Source organism: Mustela putorius, unplaced genomic scaffold, assembly GCF_011764305.1.
Source record: "Mustela putorius furo isolate JIRA1106 unplaced genomic scaffold, ASM1176430v1.1 tig00000139_pilon_pilon_pilon, whole genome shotgun sequence".
NCBI classification, from domain to species: Eukaryota; Metazoa; Chordata; class Mammalia; order Carnivora; family Mustelidae; genus Mustela; species Mustela putorius.
The window spans coordinates 8,652,857-8,679,642 of NW_025421293.1; the positions used below are offsets into that span (position 1 = coordinate 8,652,857).

A 26,786-nucleotide genomic window follows, 5' to 3' on the forward strand; every position below is an offset into this window, starting at 1 on the left:
AGGGAGAAGCAGGCTCCCAGTGAGCAGGAAGTCCAATGTGGGGCTGGATCCCAAGACCCCAGGATCATGACCCAAGCCGAAGGCAGATGCTTAACCAGGTGTCCCACAGTGAACTACTTTCTTTAGGCTACCGAGAACGTTTAGCAAAAGGAACTCGTGCTACCATAACCAGAAGAGAATCGTTTCCGTTTCCACGGTCTTGTGGGTTTCTTCCCCTCGGTTTATGACAATTTCCCAAAATGTATACTCTAATAAAATAGTGTCCCAAATCCATTATGAAACAAGATGAGGCATAAATAAAACAAATTATCACAGATTCTAACAACTGAGTGGTACTTACCAACTAATTCTAGAATGCCTTTAACACATACCTTGTGTACCTGAAAACCCGTAGGCAGGCACATTTGGTAACTGAGGCACAGAATTCTACTGTGGCAGCACCTACTTTCTTCACAGCAGCCTTCCAACCCCTGAAAATAACTGCTTTTTGGCTCTCAACTCCCTTCTTCACAGTTCTTTCAACTGCTCCTTACATAACATAGGTTTCCAAGAACCTCACCCACCAGATCACCTTGGTCTCGCCCAACTATTTATAAACGGTAAAGTAAACATGCATTTCCAAATTCGAGCAGATGCCTGTTGTGTGTGTGCTTTCTAATCTGAACAAAGCCCAACGGTACTATTCCCCGTCTTGGAGGAGTCACGACCCGGGACTTCTAATGAGGCTCGGTTTCCCACAGCAGGTCCCCAAGCCCCTCAGGCATGTTCTCATCGATTAGTCCTGAGCTCGGATTTCCTACGGAGAACCAGGGGAAAAAAAAGAGAAGGCAACTCGGGTCCGACTGACAGGCAGAGCACAGAAAAACAGCTCTGGAACGAGAATGAGGCAGTTTCTTTGTGAAACCCCCGGGGCGGGGAGAAAAAGGCTTTCCCGGGAGCTGGCGCCTCCACTACCTGGGGCTGGGCAGGAGCACGCGGCTCCTCCCTGAAGACCTCCCGGGACCGGTCCGCGGGGGTTCTCCAGAGGCCACAGCTGCTCAACCTACTCCTCCCTCCCCGAACCCTTTCGGCCAAGGCTCCCTCTCTCGCCCGCCACGCGAACCAGGAACCGACAGACTCACCGGATTTGAAACCGCTCGAAGCGCTCGGACACCTCGACGCACCCCGAGGCCGGCGCAGCCGGAAGTGCGTCATAGCCCCGCCCCCGCGGGGGGGGTCTAACGGGGCCATAGCGGTCCCTCTAGGAAGTGGGAAAGTCCTCTTTTCGTCTCGGTGTCTCGGGTTCGTCGGGGGTCGAGGCGCCTTAGGGACAGGAGGAGTCGCTCCACACGGAAACAAGGACCTAGTTCCACCCACCTACCCCCTTTTAACCAAGGAAATGCCAACCAGGTCAAGGCTTTGGCAGTTCTCCCACGCGATCCCCGACGTCCCCGTCCAGGGAGAGCGTTCCCTCCTGGACTTAAGAGCCGGGTTCACCCTTGACCCGGGCCCGTCACTTGATCCACGTTTATGGACACGGAGCCCCACGTTTGGCTCACGAAGCCAGAGACTGAGTGATCACTGTCAGACTTGAGTCCCGGTGGCATCAATCGAACAGAATTCTGGGCAGAAATCTCAGAGGCTGCTGCCTTCTAAGGTGCTCCTGATGCTGGGGGGCTTGTGAAAGAAGTCTCTGCCTACCGCTTTCTCCCGCTGCTTCCGCTCGGTCGCAGGGTCCAGACTAGATTCCATGTTTATTTCTGCACACCCCCTCCAGCCCCCACTGAGTTTGATTTTGACCTGATCCACTCAAAAGGCGCACATGCGGAAGGACAGCATACATGCCTACACGTGAAATTCCCTTCCTAAATGCACCCTAACTTTATAGAAACATGGTATTATTTCCCCCTCTTTTTGGGGGGGGTCGTTACTTTTTTTTTCTTTTTCTTTTCTTTTCTTTTTTTTTTTTTTAAGATTTTATTTATCAGACAGATCACAAGTAGGCAGAGATAGAGGAGGAAGTAGGCTCCCCGCCGGAGCAGAGAGCCCAGTGCGGGGCTGGATCCCGGGACCCTGAGATCATGACCTGAGCCAAAGGCAGAGGCTTTAACCCACTGAGCCACCCCGGCGCCCTCCCCCTTTTTTTTTTCAAAGACGTAGAGAGGATGACAGCTAGCCTGCATGTACCAACTGGCCAGTTTCAACCGTCATCACATGGTCAGTCTTGTTTCATTCATTCATTGCCCCATGCATGGTCAGACATCTAAGATGGGTGGATTCTGGCTGCCACCTGTTAAGAGGCACCCAAAAACTAATGGTGGCCCAGAAATGGGCAAATTGGAGGGTGTGAGGTCTGAACACCATACCATTTCACTGGAGAGAATCTGGAGAATTTTTCCTTTCTTTAGGTAGGAGAAGAGGAGGGGAAAATGGGGAACAAAGTAGTCATAGTTTCCAAATATGTAAAGAGTTGTCATTTCCAAAAGAAATGTGTTTTATAGGACCCCGGAATTCAGAACTAAGACCAGTGAATGGAAATGCTAGAAAAGTTCAGTATAAGGAAGAAGCTCCTAATGGAGTTACTCAAAGTGGCCACCTCCTGTATCATCTGGCGCTGTCTTGGAGAGGTGGGAGAGCCCGGAGGATAGGAGGACAGGAATACTGCAGAGGGCATTTTTGCGCTAGATGACCTTTAACATCTTCCTACAGCTTGCCCCATACTCCTATTGGTTTCTCCTTGACTTTCAGTCCTTTCACAGCACTCCTTCGCTGGTCGTGTTCCCTCCATATATGTCCTTAGAACACTTATTATGGGCAAGGTACTGCTAAGACTTGGTTTCGCTTCCTTGTTGCTACATTAAAAAACTCAAAACTTAGTGACTTAACACAACAATCATCATTTCTCATACAAGCTGACAAATCTGTGGATTGGCTGGGTTCTCCTGCTTCCTGGGGTGTCAGCTAAGCAGCTGGGAGGGCTGGCAGTTGATGGTGACCCACAGATTGGAAGCTCAGCCGGGGATGTCGGCCTGGGGGTTCAGCGTTCCTGTGTGAGTATCTCCCCATGGCTCCCTGGGCTTCCTCATGATGTGACTGGTTTCCTGAGGAGGTCAGGGTAGAACTTGCCGATGGTTAGGGCTCAGCCTTGGAAATCACACAACATCATTTCCACCATGTTAGATTGTTGGGCCACTGGGCCAGATTCAAGGGGAAGAAAAGACAGACTCTATTTCTTGGTCACATTGCGAAAGGGGATGGGGGATGGGAGATAATGTAGTGACCAACTTTGGAAACAATCTATACACATGTATCCTCATGATATCAATCCTATGAAATATTACAGTCCTGAGAATACTTCCCCTGTAAAATACATGCCAGGAAACTATAAGCACCAGCACAGAAAAGTAAGTACCTTGACCAGGGTCATACAAAGTGATCTGTGGGAAAGCAAGATTCAAACCTGGCTCTTTCTCCAAAGCCTATGCTTTTAGGCACTCTGCTGTCTCAGAATTAGACTGGAGGAAGAGATGGTTGAAGGGAACAGAATCACTTGAGTGAGTTGCATGTGTGTTGATGCCTTGATAGTGCTCTATCCAGCCTCTTAGTCAAAAAGGTCTCTGCCTAGCCATGAAACTAGTGAGCTGTGATGTTGAGGCTTGAAAGAAATCTTTCCATTTCTAGCCTTGTTGCTCTTTCTAAAGCAAAGGAGGGGTGCCTGGGTGGCTTAGACTGTTGAGTGTCCGGCTCTTGATTTTGACCCAGGTCATGATCTCAGGGTCATGAGATCGAGCCCCGTATTGGGCTCTGCATTCAGCTGGGGGTCAGCTTGAGATTCTCTCCTTTTCCCTCTGCCCCTCCCCCTGCTTGTGCGCTCGCTCACTCTCTCTCTCTCAAAAAAGTTAATTTTAGAAAATCTTAAAAAAAAAAAAAGAAAAGAGGCCCAGAGTTGGAAAATATTAATGCCAAAATAGACCTTAAGGATGATCTGGTTAAGCTCTGGTTTTCAGGTGAAGAAACCAGTGCCTGGGGAGGTCAGATCCAAGGCACATGAGTGAGCTAGTGAGTAGTGGACCTGAGAGTAAGTCAAGATTCTCTGATTCAATCCCATGTCCTTACTATATCTCAATAGATTTTTAAAAATAGCATCAGGTGGGGCGCCTGGGTGGCTCAGTGGGTTAAGCCGCTGGCTCGGGTCATGATCTCAGGGTCTTGGGATCGAGTCGCGGGATCGAGTCCCGCGTCAGACTCTCTGCTCAGCAGGGAGCCTGCTTCCTTCTCTCTCTCTGACTGCCTCTCAGTGTACTTGTAATTTCTGTCAAATAAATAAATAAAATCTTTAAAAAAATAGCATCAGAAAGATCAATATGCTATCCAAATCATCCTATATCATAGCAAGTTAACTCAGGATGAGCTATTCTTTTCTTCCATTAATATAACGATGACCAGGGCACCTGGGTGGCTCAGTGGGTTAAGCCGCTGCCTTCGGCTCAGGTCATGATCTCAGGGTCCTGGGATTGAGTCCCGCATCGGGCTCTCTGCTTGGCAGGGAGCCTGCTTCCCTCTCTCTCTCTCTGCCTGCCTCTCCATCTACTTGTGATTTCTCTCTGTCAAATAAATAAATAAAATCTTTAAAAAATATATATATATAACGATGACCATATGGTACAACCATAAGAAAGCAAATGAGTCGTTAGCTACCTCACCTAGTGGCTCACTGTGGTGTCTTAACTGCATTTCCTCTCCAGAGCAGTTTTGAACCTGGTCTTGATCGGTCCTGTTCTCTCACAAAATGCAGTCATTCTTCTTGTCAGTCCTTCAAAATATTTGAACACTATGATGTCCCAGCGATCTCCTACACCGTTCCATGATCTTATCTGAAGGTTGCTTCTGAATCTTGGACCATACACGCTTGCTTTGGTGGCACATACACTCATCTTGGACTGTAAAATATTCGAACTGATCTAAGGCCCTTGGGGGGTCCACAGTTTCTAAATGACCTCCACATTCCCATCTTTCTCTACGCTACCAAACTGTCTTTTGTCTTGAAAGAGAAAAAGAGGGGCATGTGGGTGGCTCAGTGGGCTAAGCCTCTGCCTTCAGCTCAGATCATGGTCTCAGGGTTCTGGGATCGAGCCCCACATCAACCTCTCTGCTCAGTAGGGAGCCTGCTTCCCCCTCTCTCTCTGCCTGCCTCTCTGCCTACTCTCTCTCTCTCTCTGTCAAGCAAATAAATAAAATCTTAAAAAAAAAAAGAAAAAAGAAAGAGAAAAGCATCTCTTGTGGCTGAAGTCTGGAAAGGAAAAAAAATCTACCAGTGGTTACTGTAGGCTCTAGCTTCCTCCTTCCCCTTCCAGCAGCGTGGTGGTCATGTTTCTCCCTCATATGGTGGCTTTCTAGATCTTGCTTGCACATTCTGGCCCTGCTTATTTTTGCTGCTGTCACTATGCTTGGTCAGTAGAGGGTAATCGTACCTCGACCTCTTCTAGAACAGGGCCGGGCAAACTTCTCACCAAGGACAGCTGTGAAAACTTGCTTTTTTATTTCCCAAAAGGAGTCCGCATGTACCACATGTTGGGGAGCTGCAAAGACATTCATTCAGCTAAAGAAATGAAAGGAGGGATGCATGGCTGTCTCGGTTGGAAGAGCATGCAATGCTCGATCTCAGGGTTGTGAGTTTGAGCTCCATGTTGGGTGCAGAGATTACTTAAAAAAATTTTAATATTAAGAAAGAAAAAAAAAGAAAATTAAAGGAAAAGAGAATACAAGCAGAGTGATGTAGTTAGACAACCCGTAGCTTACAGCTAGAGCCCTGTGGCTAGTGAGCCTTGGGAAATTTAGATCTGCAACTTGATTACCTGGAAGACAGACAAAACACTACCTCCTCTGACAACTTTAAGAAATCCCTACCAGCAGTGTGGGGTTCAAAGTCACAACCTTGAGGTCAAGAGTTGTAAGCTCTACCAACTGAGCCAGCCAGGTGCTGCACATTCTCTGACAACTTTAAAGCATTTGGATCACATGAAAGTGAACCAGCTGTGTAACTGACTACCCCGACAGTAAGAGATTTGTAATCTTCAACATTCTTATATTGTTTCTGATCTTCTCTCTAGTTTAATGTTACCCTCTTCCCCCCTTCCCCAGGGATAGAGATGTGGCTCCACCTGTCACAGACCCTTGTTTTTAGTTCTGCCCTCTCTGGTGAGAGCCCCTGCCTTTTCCTTATTAAGAGAGGTTAGGGATGCCTGGGTGGCTTGGTTGGTTAAGCCTCTCTCTCTCTCTCTTTTTAAAGATTTTATTTATTTATTTGACAGAAAGAACGAAAGAGGGGACACAGGCAGGGGGAGTGGGAGGAGGAGAAGCAGGCTTCTGGTGAGCAGGGAGCCCGAATGTGGGGTTCAATCCCAGGACCTTGGGATCATGACCCCATCTGAAGGCAGACTCTTAACAACTGAGCCACCCAGGTGCCCCAAGCCTCTCTAACTCGACTTCCGCTCACATCCTGATCTCAGGGTCATGAGATGGAGTCCCACCTCTGAGCCCCTAGACCTGGTCGTGCTCAGAGGGGCGTCTGCTTGACAGTCTCTCTCCCACTCCCTCCGCCCCTCTCTCCACTTGTCCCTGTGCTGGCTCTCTCCAAAAAAAAAAAAAAAAAACTTAAAAATAAAAAGATTAAAAAAAAAAAATAAGAGAGGGTAAAGCTTCCTGCCAAGACTTTTACAAGAGTAGGTTGCAAGCTGTTCCCCTCATTTTTGGAAGAACCCGGAAAAATTTGCATTCTCTTAGAATAGGAGATCACGAAGGACATCTGGCCCAGCCCTCCTTCATGCAAAATCCCTTCCTGTGCGGGTCCCCTGATGTCCCCCAGCCCAAAGCCTGGATTGATGCAGCTCTGGCTGGTTCTGCACCAGGTTCTTTCTTCTGCCTGTGGTTTCCACAAAGGCTGCTCCCACTTGTGCAACTCCCTGCACCATCCCGGGGCCACCATTCACCTTATCAGGGAGTGATCAGTGAACTTTATGGTTATCACAATTTGCCAACACAAGGCAGTCAAGTAAGTGTCCTGAGCAAGGGGTCCCTTTTTCTAATTTGTCCGAGTCCTGGGAGCCACGAGAGCTGCCTCCATTATCTGCCCTGCTCGTTGACGTACCTCTTTCCTTTTCTTATTCCTTGTGCATGGCCTGACAATAATGTTTGTTGAAAAGGACTTTTGTTCCTATGTCTTGGACTCATGCAGAGCAAACCGAGTCCCTCTCGCATCCCTCTTCAGATATTTGAGGGCAGAGACCAAGTTCCCAGTGAGTTTTCTCCTCACTAGGGAAATCCTTTGTTGGACAGACGAGGTGGTTTGCTTTCCTTATCCTGCACTTGGATCGTTTCTCTTTTAAAATGTGGAATCCAGAAGCAAGTTTCGGGCACACAATATTAAGATAATGCAGGTAGGGGAGACTCAAGAATCTGGAGTGGAGGCCATGCTTTAGACTTGGGGGCTGCGGTGACTACTAGCAGAGGGACTCGGGTGGCTTAGGACAAGTAAGGCTGCTTAAGCCTGGGCAGCAATTTCCATTATTCTGGGGGAAATCCGGCTCCTTGGAGGATCTGGGATTGCAAAGGGACACACATCAGCTGAGGGGGTAGGGTGGGGGGACTTGAGAGAAGCCCAGAGGCCATGTGAAATTTTGTACCTAACATTTGGGACTGAAATGGGCCCAGAGCTAGGGTCCCCAACTTCACAAAGACCTGATTTCAAGGTTACATGTGTTTCAGGGACTCATGGGATGGAGGACATGCCAGCATGTTTCATTTTTAAAAAATGAGACTTTAGTGAGGGGCAAATAAACATCGAGAAGATTGAGAGGCCCCAGAGGAAGTACGAACAGGTAATATTTTTGGCACACTTAGGTCAGGCACGGTTGTCCATGCTTTACATAATGGCTCATTTAATGCTTATAGTAACTCTGCGCCCATTTTGCAGTGAGGTAACTAAGATACAGTGAGTACGTGGTGGGTAAAGGATTCGATCGTCCACTTGATGCCTGTGAACAGTTAACCACTGTGCTAGGCTGCTCCATAAACGTAGCTGTGGGATCACGCAAGTGACTTATGAAGGAGGGAGAACTGAGCTCATAAAGGAGAACAGGGGACAATGAAGCAGTGGAAAGAATCCGGTTGTTGCTAGAGTCACACGCTCGAAGATCTGGCTCTGGGCGCGCCTGCCCGCCTCAGTGGAGCCTGCGACTCTTGACCTTAGGTTGTCAATTCAAGCCCCGCGTTGGGTGTAGAGATTGCTTAAAAGTAAGTAAGTAAACTTACAGAAAATACAATAAAATCCAGCTCTGCCATTTATCTGGTAAGCTGCTTCATGTCCTGGGCTCGTTTCTGCACTTGTAAAACGAGGCAACCATCTTTGCAAAACTGTGTGGGTTAGAGAAAATTCATGGTTATCATTTGTGAGTGAAGGAGAGAGAGGGGCTGAAGGACAAAGCCACTGACAAGAGTTTCAAGGAAATGGCCAAACGTTCTAGAAAAGGGAGAATGGAGATGAGAGAAAATGCTGTCAAGAACACCCGTGATCTATTGTGACGTGGTTTAAGTGGTTGGGGAAGAGCTGAATTCCCGGAGCTTTAAGAGGGAGCTAGGCAGGGGCGCCTGGGTGGCTCAGTGGGTTAAGCTTCTGCCTTCAGCTCAGGTCATGATCTCAGGGTTCTGGGATCGAGTCCTGAGTCAGGCTCTCTGCTCAGCAGGGAGCCTGCTTCCCCCTCTCTCTGCCTGCCTCTCTGCCTACTTGTGATCTCTGTCAAATAAATAAATGAAGTCTTAAAAAAAAAAAAAAGGGAGCTAGGCAGTGGAGAGATGTGGTCATGGTCCATTCGGGAAAGGAATTTGGTCATCAAAAGACTGTCTTGCTCCTTAAGGTTACAGGTGTTTCAGGGTGAGGAGGGGCATGGAGGCACCAGAGAGCAAGGCCAGGGGCTCCAGGGAGCAGGAAGGACCAGCGGGTGAAGCGTTTCCCAGGGACCTCGGGCCCTTGGGAAGGAACACAGAGGGGCATCTGCGGAGAGTGACCATGATCGGCATGGGGCTTTGGCGATCGGGAGACACACGCGCCGGGAACCCACATCTGCGTTTCCCTCGGGCAGCTGTGAGGAAGGTCCAGGCATAGAGGCAGGGGTGGCAGCCACCAGGTTTGACTGCACAGAGACTGTGGGTCTGCACAGAGTGGAAAGTTGAAGCTCCTGGAAGGAACCCTAGTCCTTGACTTTTGTGTGTCCTGAGGGCTGCAGTTAAGGCACTGTCCTCTCTGTGCCCAAGGCTGATTTTTTTTTTTTTTTTAAACCGGTTCCTGGAGGAGTCCAGCCGCTCTGCCCTGCCCTGGCATGCGGGGAAGCTGGGACCCCAAGGCTGATTTTATCAGCTCAGGGCCAGAATCTGCCACCGACCCCATCCTCCACAGCAGTGACCAAGTTCAAGAACGTGTTAGATTTTTCCCCATTTCTGCCTGCCCTGTCCCTCAATTTGGTTCTCTGGAATCACTTCCTAAGGCACACAAGCCCTCACTTTAGTTTCTGCTTTCTGGGGGGCCCAGGCCAGGCCAGTGGCCCAGGAAAAGGTGAACTTCCCCTGAACTGTGAAGATCAACGCAGAAAAATAACCTCCCCCAACGTGCCATCTTTTACTTACTTCAAGTTAAAAATAATTGTTTATTCCACTAATGCCCTGGAAAGCAAGCAGGGAAGAGTTAGTATTCCTTCAGGACCCTGAAACCAAAGCAGACAGAACACTTTGTGCCTTGATTCTGGTCTCTAAATAGGGCGAATAAATCATTTATTTAAATGAGACAAAGTAACAAAAACAATCGGAGTTTGTTTCACTATATTATGCAATAACAAAACCAGGTTATTGGGTGAGAGGTCAGTGTCCAAGTTTGAACTATCAGATCACAGGCTGACTACTAGGGTGTTCTGTTTTTTTCTGAGTTTCATAAATCGGTCAAAGGTTTTACTTTAACGGTTCCATCTTCTGAGAAGATTGTATTTGGGGGGGAATCACTGAAAGCTACTTTACTCCACGGTTTTTTGATCTGGCTGCCCCCTTCCAAGAAGCTACCTAGAACTTGAAAGCTCACAGGAAGGAGAACATGTTCATTGCGCGAGGAGGGCCTGTGGGTCACAGTTCCAGTTTTTACCTTTGAAATTATGTGTGTTTTTTTTTTTTTTTGCCTCATCCAAAATGTGAGCATTTATGCAACCAAGAGTGAGAAAAAACAAAAGCCACCAACATTGCCACCTAGAGGTGATAATTTATTGTTTTACCATGACCCAGAAGAGAAACGACATAAAGAGATATTTATTACAATTCCCCACAATTTCCTTCCCCATCTGCTCTAACATTTGTCAGACACCACCAGCCTCCTAAAATGGACCATTGACTATAAAGGCATGTAAATGGTAATTTGCTCCCATTTCTCGTGATGGAAACTTTAGTCCTCCATCAAGTTTTCAAATTATTTCCAATAGAGGAGTCCCCTAGCTTTTTAAAAAACAAACCACTTTTCCTCTAAGATTCCATTAATTACTCAAAGCAGCCTTCCTAGAAAGGTTAATGAGGATTTTAAATGAACAGATTCAATTTAAAAATCACCTACTGAACATCTACCAAGCATCTGGACTCTTCTACAACTAGTGAAATGAAAGGCCAGGTTTCAACAGTAATAACTTAATTCGCAGGTATACAAAGACGAGTTTCTTCTTTTGGTCTAATTTATTCTAAACTAAGAAACTAGGGACTGACAACACAGGAAAGGTTTGTCTTACCCAGTCTACAGATAAACAAGACAATGCCTGAGTTAGCTCTCTATATAGATTTAGGCTTATCATGTCGACCTGGTTGTAATAATCTATATTTAACTACAAGTTAATAAAAATACATATGTTCATTTTAAAATAATCGCTGATTTTCCTTGCAACGTACCCCCCCCCTTAAACTCATATTATTTTTAGACCAAGATTTTCCTGCACAATCACCGTCCACTGTCCCCCCTCCCCCCATCTATTTGATCTCACGGAAGAACCCCGGCTACTAGCAGAAGCAGCTCTAAGCCTAACATGCTTTGTCCTTGCTAGGGCAGAAAGAAACCTTACCTAAACTGTTGAGGTTAAGGTGAGGGGGAAGGCAAGCGAGCACAGACCCACCTGAGTGGGGGCGCCTGCAACTGTCTAATCCCTTCCCTGGACCCAAGGAACTTAAAACCCAAATCTGAAACCGGAATGAAATCCGAGTTTTAATGCCACCTTTCACTCACAGGTCTCATTTTCCCCCCCCCCCAGTACCTTAAAACACTCAGCCTCACTGTTTAATGAGTGCTTGTGGAAGGGAGAAAGTTTCACTTTAGGACCAATTAGCTCTGCTGACCACTGTGTAACTCTTAGATGAGGCATGATTCTTTAATGGAGGGGAGAAATCTTAAAGACATTTCTTTTAAAGCTGTTGAAATAACATTGCTTAGAAGTCAACCTAATGACTCTCCTTACCTTTCACTGTTTCAGGATAAAGAGAAAAACATGAGGTTTGTGGTATCCGCTGTGAAAACAGGACCAGACAATATGAAAACTATGTTCTCACGTTAAGACATTCTGTCGGATGAGACGTTCGAAGTGTTTCTCCAACTTTTGTGTGACCTGCAGAATTGGAGATGGCTTAGCCTCCCTAGAACTTCAAGTTTGTTTTACAAAGCTTTGAAAAGTAAAACAGATAATTTCATCTTCAGATAGAATAAAAAATTAATTTGAGTAGCAAAATAAGTAACTGCTTTTAAATGTACAGTAGTGTGTCCATTCTAAAAACAAAACCTAAACCTATGTTAGGAAAGCTTTTCAAATAATGTTTATTGAATTCTCCAGTAGTAGTTGAAATAAAAATCTACTCTAACTTCTATAAAAAGATCTATTTATACCACTTAATTTCCTCTTCTCTGATTCTACATTTCACTTTGCAATCTGCAGACCTTCATTTGGTTTCCCAGATGGGGAACCCAGCCCCCTCATAAATATTTCTGAGAAGTTGCTCAGAGTGGGACACACAAAACCATGGCCCCCCTGGTAAGTATTGCTGTCACTGTCTGACTACGTTTTAATACTGTTACTCCAATTCGCGTAACGAATGTTTCATGAGTATGGTAGGATGAACCTGGCTAGCTAGCTTCTGATGAGGACTTCAGGGTGACCAGACCCTGGAAGAAAAGGCGATCAACTCTAGGATAAAAAGGAGGAAAAAATTCCTTCACAGCTACAAATCTTCAAAAGCCTTTCAACAGTCGTGGGGAAGGAACAACCCAGGGAAGAAAGTTGGGGGCAGGGAAGGTACACAGGAGCGCAGCCAAAGGGAATATAAAAATGCTTCTCCAGCCTTGTCAGAATAACTTCCTGCCATGCCAGGAAGTGGATGTATCCATGCCCATTTTCCAGGAAAGGGCCCATCTTGCTGCTTTGCTATCCCAAATTTCCTAAGCATGAAGATGAGTTAGTAGGGGAAGCAGGACTATGGTTTCCACTGACTGGTCAGGTTAAGTGGTCCCACTGGCCTTTCCAGGGCACTCTCCATTCTCAATTCATGGAGAAGCCCCTCTCCCCCCCGGAAGCTCAGAGAACCCATTTTCTTTGCCTGGAATGGTGAGCTGGCAGCTAAGGGGTCTGCTTTCTGGCTTTGAAGAGAAAACACCCAAGAAGCTGTATGTTTCTAGGAACTGTTCCACTTGAGGGCCCTATTAACCTGTCTCTCCTAAGGAAACTTCCTAATTTCCTCTCCAGATTTGGTAAGCACCAAACTATGAAGGTTTTCTCTCATATTCCCCCACTTCAGGTCTGTAAATGGACTTTCTGTCTATGCCCACCACCACCCCCTTCACTACTCACTCCAAAACTTTGCTCTTTTGGAGTGATGTGTTCTGTCAAATAGATTAAAATAAAATACATTATCTGTCTACAGGGAATATACAGAGTAACAACCGGGGCCAGAGATACAAAACACAGACACAGACATTGTGGTCATACAAAATATACAGAAGTACTCAGCATGAACAATTTTTGCCTTCTTTTTAGCATTTCCCCACTTTTTTTTCTTCTTCTTTTTCTTCTTCTGTGGATCCTCTGGGGTTAAGATCGAGCTTCCTCTGCAGTGTTTCTGAAAGTCATCACATGATTGGAACAGACTGACGGAATTCATTTTCTGTCCGAAGCAACAAGTGGTATACGTGAAAGTTTCCCTCACATACAATATTAATAAAGTTTATTTACAGCGTAAGCTTTCTGATGCTAAGGGCTGAGACCGCATGGAAGGCTTTGCCACATGAATCGCATTCATGAGGTTCCTTTCTGGAATGAATTCTCTGATGTATGTGAGATGTCAACTGTCACACACGTCAAACACGGCGAACTCTCTGTACAAATTTTGCACAGTCTCACTTTTATGCCTTTGATTGAATACTAAGGTTCTTACTAATCAGGATGCCTCAGAGGTCTGTAGTCTCAGGCTGTCGCTTTGCCTGCCAGGCCGGAGCAGAAGAAACAAATTCCCCGCAATCTGAAGAACTGCACTTCTTGTCCTGGCAAGGCTTCTTTCATAAGGCATATTCTGAAGAACCTTCAAAAACTTCCATTAGGTCAACGAGCATGCTAATGGTTAACTACGGAGTTCTTCAGCTGTGAACACACTGCAGCCGGTCACGCGCTTCTGAACATCCCGGCGCTGAGGAGCCGAGGCGAGCCCGTCTGACCATGACCCAGTTACGCTTCGCACTGGGCAGCCGAGGAATGGACGCGACGTGAACGGGTTTTCACGAGCAGCCGGAGCCTGGCTTCTTCAAAGAGCGCGTTTTCGGGTGGCTGCTTGAAGGGAGGGCGCCGGCCACAGACCCCGGGCAACCCTGGGGACCACCTCGTGGCTGGCGCGCGGGACAGAAACGCGAGGCGCAGGTGGCGCTGGACTTTCTAAAACACAGCCGAGGGCTGCGTGAGGCCAGCGCGCGGCTGCGGCTCCGGAGAGGCCCACGTGGAAGCATCCACAGGCGGGGCTCGCTGCCTCTCCAGAACAGTCGGCGCTGTGCGCGGTCCCCGGGGCCGAGGCGCCTCAGAGCTCTCAGGGCTTCCCGGGGGCGAGTGTCGGCGGTGGCGAGCGAACCCTCCGCGGCGGCTCACTGGCCGCAGCACACCTTCAGAGCTTTTCCTCCGCCGCCGCCGGACCTCCTGGACGCCTCCGCAGGCAACGCTGGCGGACCGGCTCCGGAGCTCCAGGAAGGTCGTGGATGGTCCCAGTCACAGAGAGAGGCCAGAGACTCGCTGCTGCGCAGAATGGAAGTCTGGTCTGGAGCTGAGGCCCCAGCTGCCCCCACTCGCTGGCTCCCCCTAAAGCCCAGCCGGCCGCTGGGCTCGAGTGGTCGGTCGGCGAACAGCTGGTGGAGGGTGAGTTTTCGTTGTTTCTTGAGGGATAAACTCAAACTCTACCTGGTGCTCTCCGGTTAGGGGCAGAGTCTTCGGGTCTGCTCTTGGTCTGCTTCTAAGTTCCTGCGGGGCTGTCCACCACCATCTACACACTCTCAAGAGCAGAGACCTCTCCACCCAAGGCCCTGAGGGCTGCCTACGTCGCCCATGATTCCTGGCTCCCCCGGGTGTGTACCCGAAAACCGTCTGTCATTAGTTTCTAGGGGGCGTGTTGCTTCTTCCTGCTTTCCCCCCACCTTCTGCCTTCAGGGATGAGAAACAGAGAAGACCCTGTGCAGTCCAGGTGTGAGACGACCAACCACATCTCAGCTTGTCGCTTGTCGGTGAACTCGGAGCAATGAACACAGTAATTGCCAGCTAACGGCATCAAATACCTTTGCAAAGCTTCTGGAAAGTATGGGGGTGGAAAAACGCACTCCACACCTTTCCTTGTTCTGAAAAGCAATAAAAAAAAAAATCACATCTTTTGCACTGTATTATTTAGTTACAAAGGATTCAGAAAGTGCCTAAATGATCACGTTGTCCATCAGCTGACTGAAGAGAATTCTGGCTAAGATATTTTTGCCCCAGAAAGGTATCAGGACACGGCCTTAGGAACAGTTGCTATTTTTCTGAAGATGATGACAAGAGAGTCGTTTCTGACATTCCATGGTATTTATTCACAGATCTGTGTGTAGAAGAGTCTATGCAGGCAGCTAGCCAGCGGCTTTCTTCTAGTCAGGACAAAAGGAGAGTCAGACCTTAGAGCATGCTTGCACTCCGAAGGTCGGCTTCACAAGCTGGGCCAGGCTACCCTACTTCAGGTACTCACGATTGACAAAGGACTTCACCGGAAGCGTAGAAGTCCTGCTGGAAGTCAGGTGGAACGAGTGCCTCTTACGTGTTCAGCACCGTGTCCAGTGCTGTCAGGATACAGACGGATCCCCTGACAATCGAAGCATCTCTCTGGGGAGGGGGCGTGATGAAAACCCGCATACACGAGACAACAGAGAAGTATAAGACAGTCTATGATCAATCAAGCGCTAACTTGTGGAGAAATGCATTTTGGAGTGCGACAGTGCTTTCGGGATTTCAAGCAGGGGGAGAAGGGTTTCGAATCATTGTTGCCGTTTCAGGAGGATTTATCTCAGCGATGAGGATAGAACCATCTACATTTGTTGCGGTCCTTTGGAACTGTAGACTGGTGCACATACCCTCTTTCAGGAAGAGCTAGAAATCTTTGGTTTGACACCGATCAGCACAGTCCTAGATTTCTATAGCTTTGGCAGGCTACCAGTGATCATATATATAACTTAACGTGTATATATAACTAGGTTGAGCAGCACGTCCCAATGCAGTTTATTTTAGCGATTCCTCTTTTTTTTTTTTTTTGAGAAATAAGGTATACCAAGATGTTGGCCAAGTAGGGCTTGTTTGCGGAAAGCAGCTTAAAAAACCCCAGTATGGCTTTCCTGGAGCCAATCTTAATCTTTCGATTCTATGTTGTGGTTGCTGAGTCCGAGAGCGCCTTAAAGGTATCCTCATTACTGAAAAGCTGGACGTCTGACTGTATGTGTGCTTTTATCTTGTGTGGAAAGAGTGTGTGGATTCTCCATAGGACTAGCTTTTCCCTGCAGGGATCGTGTGGGAGGATTACACGCCCACCAGACGATGCAAAGGCGGAACACTGCTGATGGAACTACAAGGATCCTGAAGTGTGAGTTTTTTCCTTTTAATCTGTTGAGGCCTTCTTTTTTTTCCCCTCCGTGGGCACACATCTCTGAAGCAGTTTTTGGAAACAAAAGGGGGAAATGGCTTGTTGACGAATTCTGGAACTCTCACTCTACACACAGCTTTTCAGGAAGGCGCCGAATGCATCAAGGGAGGCAGGGCTGTACTCGGAGGCCCGCTCTCTGGTGTGGATCCTGTGATGCAGAGTGAGGGTCGAGCTCCGCGTGAAGGCCTTGCCGCACTTAGTGCACTTATAGGGCTTTTCTCGGGTGTGAATTCTCCGATGCAAAATAAGGTACGAGTTTCGGTTGAAAGCTTTCCCGCACTCACTACATTCATAGGGTTTCTCCCCCGTGTGGATCCTCTGATGCTTAGTCAGGTCTGAGCTCTGGCTGAAGGCCTTCCCACACTCGTTACATTCATAGGGCTTCTCCCCAGAGTGGATCCGCTGATGGAGAATGAGATTCGAACTGTGACTGAAGGCTTTGCCGCACTCGTTACATTCATGAGGTTTCTCTCCGGTGTGGATTCTCTGATGCAGGACCAGGTTGGAGTTGAGGCTGAAGGCTTTCCCACACTCACTACATTCATAGGGCTTTTCCCCGGTATGGATTATTTTATGGCGAATAAGGCTTGAACTCCTCGTGAAGCATTTACCACATTCATCACATCTGTGGGACTTCGCTCCTGTTGGAGCTTCTTCAGGGGTGTTAAAGTTTGAACTCAGGCTGAAACTTCTTCCCAAACCTTTACCCTTCTCCCTTGGACCTCTCTCGCCCGCGGTGGGTTTTTTTTCCTTGACCGTAGCTGGGCCTGAATCTTTTTTTTCTCTTCCAGTTTTTTCCTCAGGGTTTCTCTGTTGCCTTTCTACTGTTCTGCCCTGCTGTTCACGTTTCTCTCCAAAATCTTTCTGGAATCTTCCTGTTGTCTCCCCACGTGGCGCTGAGTCTTCTGCAACTTCAGCCTTTGAGGTTGACTCCTCATTCTCACTCCTGTTTTCACAACCTGACACAATAGAAAATACAAATGGCACCATTTTCTTTTGAATATGTGGGTTAATCAACTGACACTGTTTTCCCGGAAGCTTCTACTTGCCTGCAAAATGACCTTGCAGTATTAATCGGAGATGAAATCGGAGAAAAACAGGGGAATGAATCGGGACAAAAGGGAGCAGAGTTAGGGAAGGAGAGGGCGGGCTGAATGGGAGGACAGCAGAGGGAGCACTGGGAGAGGGTGGGAAGGCACACATGGGAGGGGGGCGGGGGGAGACCAGAGGGAGCAGAACAAGTTAGGGAAGGAAGGGAGAGGAACAAAGTAACATAAGGGGTCACAATTCACAGTTGTAGGATTTGATCATCCAGTAATTAATATAAGGAATATACATTAAAAAAAAAAAACATCATGTGGGGCACCTGGGTGGCTCAGTGGGTTAAAGCCTCTGCTTTCGGCTCAGGTCATGGTCCCAGGGTCCTGGGATCGAGCCCTGCATCGGGCTCTCTGCTCAGCGGGGAGCCTGCTTCCCTCTCTCTCTATCTGCCTCTCTGCCTATTTGTGATCTCTGTCAAATAAATAAAATCTTAAAAAACAAAACAAAACAAAACAAAACATCATGTTCTGTTTCTAATATTAAGTATGAGTTTGAACAAAGGGAATAGAGAGGTCCCTCGTAGAAACGGTAAGTGGTACTAGCCCACAAAGGAAGACATATACATAGTTAATAAAGGAAAAGTGAATACTCTGGTTCTGTGAGATTTTTAACAAGTCCACAGTGAGTGGACAGCACAGGAGCTCTGGCCTTGGCAAGTTACAGCGGTCTTCAGACACAGGAATTTCTCTCTTCCAGCGAGAGTAGCACAGAGCTGCCAGCGCTCCATTGTCACAGATGAGGGTGAGGAAGCAGCTGACTGGGGCATTAGTAAACGTAACTAAAACCTTCACTGACAGACCAGGGAGAACACCCGAGAACAGAAAAGAAACTGGAAGCAATTCTGGATATGGCCCACGAAGGAGATGATGTAAAAAACCCAAATTTTACAAGTGCAAAGCTGATCCCGTCATTAAACCAGCACATTAAAACACTGAAGTACATCTTTATTGCAGTTAGATTCAATCTGTTATTTTTAAATTGAGAATGAAAACTGTCCAATGCACATGCACTATTTTATAGCCGTTCACATTTATCTAGGAAAAAACCCAAGTTACTACAATTCTATTCTTTGTTTAGCAGGCTTTAAGAGCCCTTTCTAGGCGGGCCTGCACTACCCCACAGAGGCCCCTGAATGCAACCACGGAAAGCTGAGTAGTACCTACGCCCTGACTTTAGTGATGAAATCACTAGAAATACCGAACCAGTCATAAGAGAAGGAAATCTGTCCACTTCTTTTGAATTCCAAGCCAAAGTCCTTGGTTACTGGGATAATTCCCAGACCGTCTGCAACTAGTGTTTGCTTTTTGAAGTTATCATGGGGTAGGTAATACCCAGCTCAGAAACACAGATCAGTTCTTGGGCTTAATTTTCAGAATCTGGTTCAAAGAGCAAGTACCAAGAAACCACCACTCGATTAGGTCTATGGTTCAAAATAAAACCTGAGGCTTCTTTAGTAACTTTCTTTCTTCAGCTCCCTTCACTCACCCTCCCTCTGTCCTCCCGGGCGGAAGTCTCACTGTGGCTATCCCATGACACAACTCATTTGAGAGCTGCTTTGCAGTACGATCTTCCGGGGATAGAGGGAAGGGGACAAATGGGAATGTGTGTCAGTTGTGTCACCTTGTCTTATATGGTTGATGCCTCTGAGAGCTTGTTTTTGTTCTTACTACACGTCCAGGAGCAGACTTCTCCGCAGAAGATCACCATTAGGTTTGGAAATGGGGAATCCTAATTGTAAGGGACAAGTCATGAGTTAACACAAAGCTGCCTGGGAGCAGTGCTCATGGGATGGAAGAAGACAGAAAGCCCACGGAAGGATGACTGTTAAGTCCAAGAATGTGGTCCTAGGTTAGGATTAGACTGATGATGATTAGGTCTCACTCGGACCTCTAGAATAGGAAATACAGAATCCATCCCCTTGACAGAGGCGCCTACGCTACAACTGATGGCGACTGGAGAAGAATGGCTGAAGAGGTGAGAACTCAGAACTTAAAAGAGTATTTCTGATTTCGAACAGCAAAAACTACCTAAAAGTAAAAAAATCCACTTGGAATCAGGGACTCACGGTTTCAGGCTCTGAGGGTTAAGCGAACACAAATGTGCTCCCGCTCTATCTAGCCTGAAGAAAAGGGGCTCAGTAGCCTCTCAATCCTTGTCAACTCTGAAGTGAACACATCAGAAATCCCACAACTAACGAAAAAAAGAAGATGCAAAACAATCTTAGACAATAATCCTGCATCAGTCTTACCCTGGGAAAACACGTTCCCATAATTCTCCTGCCTGTTGTCCCTATTGAGATTCCTCCGGGCCAGGTTCTGACATCCCCATTCCTCCAGGATGAGGGACACGGCCATGTCCTCGATCTTCACCATTGCCTGAAATAATACGAGATCCCCACACTCAGTTCTCCCAAAGCTCAGGGACAATCCCGTCACCCAAACTTGGGAGTTAGGGACAGAGCTGACTGCAAACCTACAGGATGCTGGGAAAGAAAAGGTGATCATGCCAGGTTCTGGTGGATGGGGAGGGCGGGACTGGGGCCACTCTGTGGGAAGGGGCATCAAGATGGTGTCCGGGGTGGAGGGAGCTAAAAGAGCTCCAGGAAGAGAGGCAGACACGAGGGTCTCAGGAAGGCAGAGGGGCCCACCGCTCACCTGGGAATCTGCTGTGAATAGTGCAGATGCCATCGCCTGGTCTCTGGGACTCCCCTCGTGATGAGGGGCAGGAACATGGGTGGCAGGGAGAGCTGAGGGAGGAGAAAGGAGCTGTGAGTAAAACCAGCTCTGCTCTGGGCCTCCCCTCCAAGAAGGGCCCGGGGCCTCTCTTTCCTGTCCCAGCACGTGTGATGTTCAGTGTTCAACTACAGAGTAGGTAACTGCAGAGAAGCTAACGAAGAGAAAGTATGACCTCTGCTATTCCACGTCACAAGGAGTCATAAAAGGGTCCTTAAAATCACCTGGTCCAATCCCTTTCATTTAAAGAGGGGGAAACCAAACACCTAGAAAGTCAATGACTTGCCTAATGTCACACAGCTAAGAGTAGCAGAGCCAGAATTACAACCCGGCTTCCTAGTCTTCCTTATCTATGGAAGTGGGTAACTTCCGGTCCATGATTCAAGTCTGGCTCACCATTTAATTTTCTCCAGTCCAAGGAACAGCACCAGAGCATCACAATCTCCTTGAGTTGTGGAAAATATAACACGAGCGTTAACAATCTTTAGTGGTAATATCTTGAAACACAGGGCACAAAGAGTGGGTCCTTTCTGGCCATTTTTGGTCCTCCTACTTTTCTTCCTCACTTAGCCACAGTTTTCTGACTAAACGTTCTATAAGGTTCAAATGTCGATGAGACATTTGCTAGTTCGCAGAAATGTGGGTCGGCACTGACCTAAGACAAGATGTCTAGCAGACGATCACTGCTGATGGTCACACACGATCCACTAGGCCATGTGTAAGAACAACTATACAGATTTTTAAACTGCAAAAATTAAAATCTTCCCTTGCCCAGCTGTATTAGATTTGGAAATGTTACTGGATAAACAGATGATGTTACTGAGCTGCAAAGACGTAAGAGAAATGAATTTGAAACTGATTACTAAACCTTGTAACTATTTCAAGCCATACAGTTATAAAGCAAGCTAAAGCAAAATGTGCAGAAAGACCAAGTAGTTAGCATTTTTACCTTCTGAGAATTAGGAAAAAGACTCTGGAAGAACAGCCCTGAGAGGGATTTGGGGGTAAAGTCGTATGGCTGAATTCCCTGCAAAACTATTTACTAAGCATCAACGGTCCGTGCCCAGGTTTCTAAAACTGCTACGCTGGGGACAGGAAGCTCTAATCTGGCACTGAAAGCTACCAATATCCTCTTCAATTTTCTGATTCCCTCCGTGCAGAGCATGGAAAAACCTCCCAAACCCTGTACAGGACACGAGCGTGACTGGATGGACAGTGGTGGATCAATCATCACAACGCAGTGATTTACAGATTTCTCCAGAATGCACAAGAGGAGAATATTTTCTGAAGTTCTAGTATTCCAGCCTTAAATGTCATCACAAATGAACCCTGGTTGAGAAATGTGCCTCTATCCACGCTTCTTGAACAATGGGATTTTTAATGTTCTTATTTTTACTGATAGTCTACACACCTACTTTGATTTCTAAATTAGTTAAGGATATTGTTAGTATTTCCCTGAAAGGAAAAAAAAATTTAAACTGATTTTTACGTATGACCTGAAATGATTTTTCTCATGTTCCTCAAACAAAAACAAAATGTTTTTTCCATCCTTTTCTGTTTAAAATTTCTGAAAGAGAGAAAAAGAGGCTATACTACATTTTTATACATTAATAAAATGTATTTTAAAAAACGATCCTTTTCAGGGCGCCTGGGTGGCTCAGTGGGTTAAGCCTCTGCTTTCAGCTCAGGTCATGATCCCGGGGTCCTGGGACCAAGTCCTCCATCAATCTCTCTGCTTGGGAGGGAGCCTGTTTCCTCATCTCTCTCTCTCTGCCTGCCTCTCTGCCTACTTGAGATCTCTGACTAACAAATAAATAAAATTAAAAATAAAATAAAATTAAATTAAAAATGATCCTTTTCAAGGTAACTTATGATATTAGCCAGTGTTTTAAAACCCAGGCTGGAAATATATTACCTCTTCCCAGCAATTTTGTGTTAAAAAAAAAAACAACAAAACTGCTGGACATTCAAAATGCTAACAACTCCAAGAATAATGTAATGTCCACCAAAGTTCATGACATACATTTCATTTACCTTCTCAGTAACATTATCTTCTGAGGTTGGTCTGTAAATTAGATTCTCCCCATATTTAGTAATACTGACTATAATGTATAATGATTTAAAAAAAAACCCATCATTTTTTTTTTTTTTAACTACAGGCCCTCAGCAACACAGTAAGGGCACCCCCACCCAGCTGGTTTTTTTCCCCACATGAAACCTTGCTTCTTACCGCGTGACTGTAAGAGGCGAGGTTTCCGAGCTGAATGCTTGAAATGGGACTGGGTGGCCTCATGATGAAGGTCAAAGCTCGAGGACTCCTGCACTGGATCCAGAGGCACCATCCCCCTTGCGAGCATCTCAGGTCCATGAACTTGACCTGGCACCTGAGGATAAACAGGGTGGGCTTGTGGGTAAATCACTTTTAAAACAGGAATTTAAACAAACCAAAAGCTGGTAAGCGGACCCCTGGACGCAGGAGCAGGAGGCCGGCACACCTTTCAGCATCCAAGCAGAGCAGAAAGTCACCACCACAAGGATGACGAGTGCCAGCTTTCCACTGTAACCTGCTCTTTGCCCCAAGCTTAAAGCCCAGGCGCTACTTACAGAGAATCGGTTTCACCTCGTCTTACCTGCTGTCCTGATAAATCAAGCTCCAAATCTTCCAGGAGGGTCACGGCCTCCTCCCCACTATCGGGACGGTATTCCTGCAGCCAGACTTGGAGCTCCTTGGGCAGGATGGAAAGGAACTGCTCCAGCACCAGCAGCTCCAGGATCTGCTCCTTGGTGTTGATCTCTGGCCGGAGCCACTGATGACAAAGTTCCTTCAGTCGACTCAGAGCCTCCCGAGGCCCAAAAGTGTTCTGGTAACAGAAGTGCCTGAACCGCTGGCGGAAAATCTCCGGGTCGGGAGGCGGCGTCTCCTGCAGGCCAGAATCCTGCCCCCACATGTGGTCTTCTTCATCTTCTTCTTCTACCTTCACTATCACGATCCCATCCTTCTCTTGGGCAGCCTGGGGGGACAGACCTGTGGCTTCCCTGGACTCTGCAGTCATCATTCAGGCTCAGGGGGTGGACTTGATCCAAACAGGGTCTGTGCTCTCCTTCCTGGCCTAGGAGATGTTCGCTGGTATGTTTCGGTGCCGTTCCTGACACAGGAAACAAAATTATTAGTACTTTTATGAGAAGTGACCTGTGTTATTAGCACTTCACACAGAGCTGGACATCGAGGCACTGAAAACACCTCTGAAAGGCAAAAGAAAAAGCCTCCAGAGGTGCACTGTTTTCACGGTCACTTTATATATTAAGGTTTGCAGAGGGGCTCCTGGCTGCCTCGGTCGGGAGAGCAAGTGACTCTCTTGATCTTGGGGTGCTGAGTTTGAGCTCCACACTGGGTGTAGGGATTACTTAAAAATAAAATCTTAAAAGGGGTGCCCGGGAGGCTCAGTCAGTTAAGCGCCTGATTAGGCTTAGGTCATGGTCTCAGGGTCTTGGGATCGAGCCCCGTGTTGGGCTCCCAGCTCAGCAGGGAGTCTGCTAGGCCCTCTCCCTCTACCCCTCCCCCTGCCTGTGCTGTCTCCATTTCTCTCAGGTAAAGAAAATGATTTTAAAAGATTGTATTTATTTATTTGATACACAGAGAGATCGCAAGTAGGCAGAGCAGCAGGCAGAGAGACAGGGGGAAGCAGGGTCCTGCTAAGCAGAGAGCCCAATGTGGGGCTCGATCCCAGGACCCTGAGATCATGACCCAAGCTGAAGGCAGAGGCTTACCCCAATGAGCCACCCAGGTGCCCCTCGGGTAAAGAAATTCTTTTTTTTGTTTGTTTTTTTTAAAGATTTTATTTATTTGTCAGAGACAGAGGGAGAGAGAGAGAGTGAGCACAGGCAGACAGAGAGGCAGGCAGAGGCAGAGCAAGGAGCCTGATGTGGGACTTGATCCCAGGACCCTGGGATCATGACCTGAGCCGAAGGCAGCTGCTTAACCAACTGAGCCACTCAGGTGTCCCTCGGGTAAAGAAATTCTTAAAAAAAAAAAAAAATGGTTTGCAGAGAAAAACCTCCACTAGGCCAATTCGAGCCTCGGGACTCTGCGTGAGTCTGAACACCTAACCTTCTGGGGGATGGCAGGTTAGGACACCAGACACTTAAGCACTCAGCCCGGTGAGAGAAGAGCCTTAGCGGGCGCCAGGCATCAGGCTTCAAGCAGTCCTCGCATCATCTTCTTTCCTCCCCCAGCAGCCCCAGCAAGGAGGCACAACCACTAGTGCCATTTTACAGATGGCGTGTTGTGACTGCCACCAACACCCTCCCTTGGTTCAATGCTGACCGGTCCCATGTCACTGAGTGCATCCCAAGGAAAAAGTGGGAGCCTCCCTCCCCCATAGAGAGCTGCCAAAGTGCTCTTGTTTCGCATGCTCACTCTTAGGTACTGTGGCATTTCCCAGTTTATCTGAGACCGGTTATGTGGAATAACAGATTATTTTATCTACATTGAATGAATCCTGCTTTCATAAGAGAGAAGAACGGGGGCTGGGCGAAGGGGGTCAAATGAGAGACTTCCGGGTCTCAAATAAATGAGCCACAGGATATAATACACACAGTGGTGACCAGAGTTAGTAATACTGTGTCGTGTTATCTGAAAGTTGCCAAGTGATCTTAAAAATTCTCATCACAAGAAAAAACATTCTGGGTGCCTGGGTGGCTCAGCTGGTTTAGTGTTTGCCTTTGGCTCAGGTCATGATCGTAGAGTTCCAGGATTGAGTCCCACATCGAGCTGCCTGCTCTGCAGGGAGTCTGCTTTTCCCTCTCCCTCTGCTGACCCTCTGCTTGTGCTCTCTCTCTCAAATAAATAAGGAAAATCTTTATGTTAAAAAAAAGCAAAAAAAAAAAATCTGATATTTTTTTCTAGATGTTAACTAGATTAACTATGATCATTCTGCCCAAATATCAAATCATTACTTCGTATACCTGCAACTCCCATATCGTTATATGTCGATTACAGCTCAAAAGAAAAGAAAAAAGACAAGCAGCCTAAAGACTTTGGCAGAGAAACTACAATTTGAGGAGATGCTAATGGTGCAGATACCTGTGAAGAAACAAATTGTACAGATGAAGCTTCTATCTACAGAAAGGTCTTACTCACCCAGATTAGGAAGTAAAAACCAATGTCAATCTAAAATCAAACAAGATGTCAACCAATAAGTAACAAAGTAGCTGGAAAAAATGTTACAAAAGACTATTATGGGGCACTTGAGTGGCTCAGTTGGTTAAGCAACTGCCTTTGGGTCAGGTCATGATCCCAAGGGTCCTGGAATCGAGTCCCACATCCGGCTCCTTGCTCAGTGGGAACCCTGCTTCTTCCTCTCTCTCTCTACCTACTACTCTGCCTGCTTGTGTTCTCTCTGTCAAATAAATAAATAAATAAATAAATAAATTAAAAAAAAGACTATTATGGTAACAGTCCTATGCTGGGAAACAGTTCCACTGTTATGTAATTTTTACTGCCAAAAATGATACTCAGTATCCCAGAAAAACTTCATCATCTATACATTTGAAAAACAAGTAAATAATTTCTACTGTTTAAAATCCTCCAAATGAAGAATTTTATGAATCTTAAAAATCTGGTTTTTAAAACATGAAACACCTTTTGATTTTTTTTTTTTTTTTTAAAGTAGGCTCTATGCCCAATGTGGGGCTTGAACCATTGATCATGCCCTACTGACTGAGCCAGCCAGGCATCCCACCTTTTGATGAGTTTTTAAGAACAGGTGATTTAAAGGTATGGGAAATGGAGATGCACTAGCTGAATTTCAACAACCAAAATTTAGCACGGTGGACAGGACCAGTCATGAGTTACTAAGCGGAGCTGACAATGTGTTTTCTTCCACCTGAATTGACAAATCTTTGTGAGGTTTTCTTTTTCAATTCAACAGCACCAAATTCAAGATTTAGAAACAGAGCATCCAACTGCTGTACCATCCAAAGCCAGAAATTTTATTTGTTTATATTTTTGAGATTTTATTTATTCGAGAGAGACGACAGAAGTGGTGAGGAGGGGCAGAGGGAGAAGCAGACTCCCTGCTGAGCAGGGAGCCAGACACAGGGCTCCATCCCAGGACCCTGAGATCATGACCTGAGCCAAAGGCAGACACTTAACCAAGGGAGCCACCCAGGCGCCCCTCAAGTCAGGAATTTTAAACTAGCAAGGAAGTTTTAATTACATGGCTCTCATGAAAAAGATTATAAATAATTTTGATGGAAAAGGAATCTCGTGCATTTAAAGCACAAAAATTATTTTTCAATAGCACAATTTAATGTATTTTTTTGGTTTTATTATACAAAATGCTGGGATAAGAGTGCATGTATACAATTTTTAAAGTAATTTTTACAGATAGGAGTGTGTGTCCAAAAACAGGTTGGGAGAGGACTGTTTTTTGTTTCGTTTTGTCTTTAGCAGTACACTTCATGAATTTGCAGAGCATCCCTGTGCGGAGGCCACGTTCATCTTCTCCGTATCATTCTAGCTCTAGCATACGTGACACCAAAGTGAGGACTGTTTCAGTGGCAAAAACTATGACTTTAATCTGAGATTTACCACACAGATTAGTTTTTCTATCTTAACTTTTTTGCCCTTAAAAAAAAATTAAAGTCCTCAGGCGCGTGGGTGGCTCAGTGGGTTAGGCCGCTGCCTTCGGCTCAGGTCATGATCTCAGGGTCCTGGGATCGAGT

General features: G+C 46.6%; 1 protein-coding gene across 8 annotated transcripts in view; it reads right to left on the bottom strand.

Annotated features, from left to right (window-relative positions):
• Nucleotides 1-26,786, bottom strand: part of ZKSCAN1 (zinc finger with KRAB and SCAN domains 1) — a 69,920-nt gene that overhangs the window by 13,475 nt on the left and 29,659 nt on the right. For 3 of the 8 annotated variants that reach the window (XM_013050646.2, XM_004781834.3, XM_013050647.2), the window contains 5 exons: nt 22,691-23,206; nt 22,291-22,444; nt 19,983-20,074; nt 19,577-19,703; nt 10,257-17,186 (listed from right to left, as the gene is read on the bottom strand). In XM_013050646.2, the coding sequence (XP_012906100.1) occupies nt 16,294-17,186; nt 19,577-19,703; nt 19,983-20,074; nt 22,291-22,444; nt 22,691-23,116 (1,692 nt within the window). In that variant the 5' untranslated portion in view covers nt 23,117-23,206 and the 3' untranslated portion in view covers nt 10,257-16,293. The other 5 variants (XM_013050649.2, XM_004781836.3, XM_013050651.2 and 2 more) reach the window with 5 other exon arrangements.